This window comes from Molothrus aeneus, chromosome 7 (assembly GCF_037042795.1).
Source record: "Molothrus aeneus isolate 106 chromosome 7, BPBGC_Maene_1.0, whole genome shotgun sequence".
Classification (NCBI taxonomy): domain Eukaryota; kingdom Metazoa; phylum Chordata; class Aves; order Passeriformes; family Icteridae; genus Molothrus; species Molothrus aeneus.
Window position 1 is genome coordinate 15,789,132 of NC_089652.1, and position 6,000 is coordinate 15,795,131.

General features: G+C 39.6%; 1 protein-coding gene across 3 annotated transcripts in view; it reads left to right on the plus strand.

Moving 5' to 3' along the window:
* The window catches only part of ZNF385B (zinc finger protein 385B), a 148,710-nt gene extending 143,843 nt beyond the window's left edge, over positions 1–4,867 (plus strand). For all 3 annotated transcript variants that reach the window (XM_066553364.1, XM_066553365.1, XM_066553366.1), the window contains 3 exons: positions 355–533; positions 1,630–1,731; positions 3,379–4,867. In XM_066553364.1, the coding sequence (XP_066409461.1) occupies positions 355–533; positions 1,630–1,731; positions 3,379–3,597 (500 nt within the window). In that variant the 3' untranslated portion in view covers positions 3,598–4,867. The remainder of the gene's footprint in view (positions 1–354; positions 534–1,629; positions 1,732–3,378) is intronic.
* Positions 4,868–6,000: the final 1,133 nt, after the last annotated feature.

Here is a 6,000-nt window from a genome sequence, read left to right on the forward strand (position 1 = left end):
AGGGATTGCTGTGGTTCCTGTCCCAGTGTTGGCTAATACCATTTTCTGTTATTCACTGGCTCTATGGAATTTGGCAAAAGAATAAGCAGCAAACACTTTGGCCATCCAGTCACACAATGCCCTAAACAGTGTGGTCCAGCATGCCTGCTGTTCCCTTATTTGCACAAAGCCTTCTGGCTTGCCTTTAGCTCAAGGACACAGGAGCTACACTGACTGAAACAAGAGTGATCATTAGTCCCAGTCTGTGGTGTCTTTAACCATTCTGTCTTGAAGATAAATGTTACAAAGTCCCAAGGCTGAGGGAATGTTTTGTGCTGCTGATCATGAGCTCACCTGCATCTCCTTGCCCATTAGGCTCCAAGCACAAGACCATGGTTGAAGCTCGGAATGGTGCTGGTCCCATCAAGTCCTACCCTAGGCCTGGATCCCGAATGAAGGTGCAGAATGGCAGCAAAGGCTCAGGACTGCAGAACAAGACGTTCCATTGTGAAATCTGTGATGTCCATGTTAATTCAGAAATTCAGCTTAAACAGGTAACTTCCATGTATCTGGAGCTCTTTGCTGGTTGAAGTTACATTGCAATGTTGTAGGTGCAGTGTAGGGCTGTGTGAAGATGTGTTGGTGAATATGAATGAACTTAGTATTTCTTATCTGTCTTCCCACAACTATTTCTAAATATTTCATCATAGGTCAAGTTCACCTTATTGTTTTAGCTGGGAAAAATGGGCTTGGTAGTTGTAAAAGCAGAGGTGTCAGTATCAATGAATGGTGTAGCAGATCTCATTTAAAAGTTTTCTGTGGTTTAAGATAGGGATTTGAATCTTGTTCTCCTAACTATAATAAATTCTGTGTTGAGGTTCCCTGAATGCATCTTTTGGTGTTGTTTTCAGTCTGCTGTAATAATGTTTAATGCTACGTGAGAAGGAAAACATGACTCAAATCTATTGGTTTGGGACAATCACCAGTAGGGTAAAATGTAGATATGTCTGAATTATGTAGAACAACATTATCATTAACAGTGTGGCTGTTGTGTTCTCATGGAGCTGTTCTCTGAGCCAATTAGCCCTGGGTTCAGAGCTGTGCCCATACAAATGCAATGATTCTGGTACCCAAATGGGAATCTCTGACTGGATGGTGCTGTGCTCCGTGAATGTGCCCTCTCATTCCTGTTCTTCAGTTAGCTCTAAGATAATTTTAAATGCATGTGTAAGCATATCCCCGGGTACTGGTTCTTCCTTCAGCTAATATTGAATTGTTTACACAACTGAACAGTACCAGCAAGATGGAAATTTACCTCTTACTTCTGAATATCCCTATGACCTAGTGACTACAGCTCTGCCTGGTTTAAGGCTCCTCAAGTGGAAAAGGGAAATACCAACCAAAATATTAATAATTTGCAGACCCTGTCTTGAATCACAGAATATGCTGTATTTGATTAGTTTATGATTCTCTATTTGATATGCTCCAAATAGTTATGTTTAATTTACCAAAACTCATCCTTGCTCTCTATAAAGAACCTACTTTATCTTACAAGCAGGGTCTTAGGCATATCCTGCTGATAAATCAATTTCAAACTCAAAACGGAGAAATGTTTAAAGAGCTAATTAAATGTGAGGATATTTATTTCAGCACATTTCCAGCCGAAGGCATAAGGACAGAGTTGCGGGAAAGCCTATGAAACCTAAATATAGTCCTTACAACAAACTGCAGCGCAACCCAAGTATTTTAGCAGTAAGTATTTTTTTTTTCTCATCACTGTCTGTGTGAATTTGTGACCTTGGGGACTCCCACTGCACGGAGACAGGAACATGACAGACCTGACGCTTCTGCAGCCTCTCTTCCCCTGCAGGCTGAGTCTGCACAGGAATCAGATGTGAAGATAGTTATGTGTTCTGTCTGCCCAGTCCAAGGCATGCAGACAGCACTGCAAGTGTTATTTACTGCTAGAAAGAAGGGAATAGTCAGTGGAATGGGGAATGGACCCATTGTCCATTCCCCATGGAAAGGTATTGGCTCTGCTGGGCAAGGGCTCTTCTCTTTGAAGGCATCAATGGATATACTCTGTCTTTTTTCACACCTGAGATAACTCTAAGTTATGATGGATGCAGTCAGGCAAAAGGACATAGAATTAAGATATAAAGATATTTTTAAGATATAAAAATACTAGTGCTCATTCTCTGCATACAGCAAAGCAGGATGCTGTGTGGATGTATGAGTTGATGCAAAAGAGCCATCAGGTGTTTAGGAGAATTGACTGCCTGTATGTTCAGGCCATGTCTGTCACTGGATATCAAACACCTCTCCTGTCTCTGTGCCACTGGTCAATCCCTGTCACATGCACCTGCATTTCCAGGAATCCCCCAAGCTGGTCCTGCTGATCAGCTGCAGCCAGAGTTCAGGCTGGCTTTAGCACAGCACAGTTTGTATGTTCGTTTGCTCATGACACAGCCAGCGTTCATTAGAGAAAACTGCTTGCCACCTATGGCACAAAAAAACAGTTTACAGGTTGAAAAGAAACAGATGCTAATGTGTGTAGGTAAGAGAAAGCATGTGGAAAGCCTGTAAAATATTGATATGTCTTTGTAATTGCTTAGAGGTAAATGAAAATGCTGTAGGCTTCCTCTAAGTCTCCCCACTTGATAGGTACTGGCCATGCTAATATTCTTCACTTGTATAATACATCATTTTATCATCTATTGCATAAGGAGAAACCACCAATTATAAAGGAAGGACACAAGTATTTTTGCCTCCACAATTGAATGATTGTAGTGCAAACCATTTTTAGTGAGAGATCTAGATATAAGTGTATATATTTCTGATTATCTGTTTCACCAGAAGCACCAGCAATGCTTGTAGAGTCATATATATACATATATTTCAGAAAAAAATTATTTTTGGCATCAATCTTAAATAATATTTCTACTTTGAAAAGAGCTGGTCTGCATTGGAAGGTGCACAGCTGAGTGATCTGATACCACCTTCCCATCTTGTCCAATCTACTTTATTACAATCCATTTTTGGAAGTGGAAAATTTGACTTTTTATATTGAAGTCTTAATCATAAGGGTGTTTTTAATATTTCATGCACAGAGTTATAATTTATATAAAGTTACTCACTTGCAAATTATGCTTCCTTCTAAACGTCAGTGAGATGGTCTCTAGACTCAAGAGATTTATTTATATTTAAATATAGGATTTGGTTGCTTTAATTGCCCTAGGACTAAGAGGACAGTGCAAGAAACATTTCTAAGCTGCTGGCAGGAGATTTCTTTGGGTAGCCCCAGTGTTCCCTGTGCTAGGGTTCACTTTTTCCCTTGTGCAAAAGTTGGCATTGGGAGAACTGTATTTACACTGCTTTTGTGTGTGTGTTTTATTCCAGGCAAAACTTGCATTCCAGAAGGACATGATTAAGCCTCTGGCACCTGCTTTCCTCTCCTCTCCTCTTGCTGCAGCTGCAGCTGTATCATCAGCTCTGTCCCTCCCTCCCCGGCCCTCGGCATCCCTGTTCCAGGCACCAGCAATACCGCCAGCCCTCCTGCGGCCGGCCCACGGGCCCATCCGGGCAACGCCTGCCTCCATTCTCTTTGCACCATACTAATTCATTGATGCGAGACAGAGATAACTATGGCCAGTACAAAGGGCAAAGGAAAGCAGGAAAGGGGTTGAGGTTTTAAAATGTTTCTCTTTTGCAATGCCATCCAGCATGACACCTCATCCAACCGCATCATAAAATCCATCGTTGGCAGCACTGCGTTTTGGAGTCTAGACAACTCTGTCTTCTCTCTGTCTCTATTTTTTTAATCAAAATAGCGTAATTTGCTTAAAAATTAAATTGCTCATAAAATTTGTACTATTAAAGTTTCACGCATCTATTAATTTTTTCTTTTCCTTTTTTTTTGTTTGTTTTGTTTTTGTTTTTTGTTTTTCAATTTGTACGAGGTACCTTGGAATCAAGGAACATAAAATATTTTCCTGACAGACTTGAAAACTAGGGTCTTCCTCACTCACACCTATCTAAAGACTTCTCTGAAAAGCAACGGGGTATAATGTAATGTGGAAAAAAGGAAAAGGCAGATGAACCAAATGCTTGATTGCAGATAACATCTCAAGAAAGAATTGCATCCATTATTTTCATGTGCTCTTGTTGACAGGGATTGTGTGCTGTCCTAGACCCCAGTACTGGTGTATCTTGTGTAGTACTACAGATGTACTATGTCTGATTTTAATATTTTTAGTTTCTGTGCAAATGTTTGAAAGCAATGCAATGCTGAAGCTTTTAATTATTTCTTTTGTGTCATACTTTATTTAGAGAAATCAAGAATAGAAAGCCATATAACATAGAGTTAAGATTACTGCTTGTTTGCTACTTTCATTTAACTTATTTTTGTTGTTTCTTCACTGGTGCTGCTAAGCAATGTTTAAAGAGAAAAAAAAGCTTTTCAATTGCACATTGCCACAGCTCACGTGTTGTTCAAGAAGACAATGGATCCATGTGTTTGTACGTAAATATCTGGTTTTCTTAATTTCTAACTAGTTTCCTTTGTAATGATGCTGCATAACATTGTGGCTCCCTAATGCAATAATGTACAGAACATGAAATATTTATAATTGACCATATTCTCTGTTTACTGAATATATTGCAGTAATGTCCCACCTATCTTCTCACCTCCCCAACCCTTTTATAAAGGTGAATCAATATGCAGTGCTCAGACTGGAGTTGTTATATGATAATGGGGACTACAGGTGGAAGAAAGGGGAAAAAAAAAAAGAGAATTAACTTTTAGAGCATCTTTATCAGCAATCCATAATAGTAAGATGTCTGTGTATTTTTTTAAATGTACCTTTTCAATAAAATAATAAGAAAATTATACGTGCTTATTGTGTTTTAATTGGAACAGGAGAATAACGCCTGAAACAAATTTAGCTAAAGGAGCCTTCCAGGAGCAGATAAAGCATCAGAGTTGCAATAAAGTATAATTACAGAACCTGTGTTTGTTTCCCTTGCGTTTTAATGTCTTTTCCTCACTGCAGCCTGTAACAGCCTTTCCTGGAGTTTTTTTGCAGCAAGACTGTAAACATTCACTACATCAGAGTTTCGGAGGAAGATGCAGCGGAAACAGGTGTGTGATTATGTGAGTGTTTTAGTGTTCCACCAAAATGCTACACCACGGTTGTGCCATATCTAATGGAGATTAAGGATTAACTTTAAAACCAGCCTGGGCAGACTTGAGACTGGAAGCAGGTCACTTGAGAGCCAGGACTTGCTCTGAATTATGGGCAAAGCATGCAGTTGCTTGACCCAGCAGCAGGCTTTTCAAGGGAGGTATGTGGGGAAGCCTTGAACTTATCTTTTTTTACTGCTGAAAAGCTTAATCTATTCTTTAAAAGCCTACTCTTTTTTAATAAAAAGTGGAAAGTAAAGAGTACAAGAGTAAAAATATTCAACTGTAAGGCTGTTAAGGTTAATACATAGCCAATAGGGCCATTCAAATCCATAAAGGCCAAGGGGAAAAAAAAAATCTTCCAAAACTTTGTAGTGGAGATTTTACAGACCAAGATACACCTCATAGTAACAACATTATTAAAGACCATTTCTGCAAGAGTAAAAAACAATTACCCTGTTCTGTAGAGCTGTCAGTTGTGTTGTGAGAGGATAATTCACTGGCGAATCACCTACCAAAGGGGTAGGTAAGGGAATCCAAGCTTTTAGCATCCTCTGGGAGAGCAGCTGACTTTGTTTTAATCTTGTGGACTCTGAGACTCACAGGGTTACAGGTAAACACCCTGCCATGGGCATCTGTCTGTTCCTGGTTTTGTAGGGAGTCATATTTAACTGCTCAGCTCCCTTCAGAGGAGTTAATCCTATCAGGAGCCCGTTGCTGTCCATCATGAGCTAGGTTTACAGAACTCTGTATTTTAACTGGTTCCTCAGGGAACAAGAGTTGTCTGTGTATTAAACCACTATCTTTTTCATTTTATATTCTACTGTTGATGATAAGAA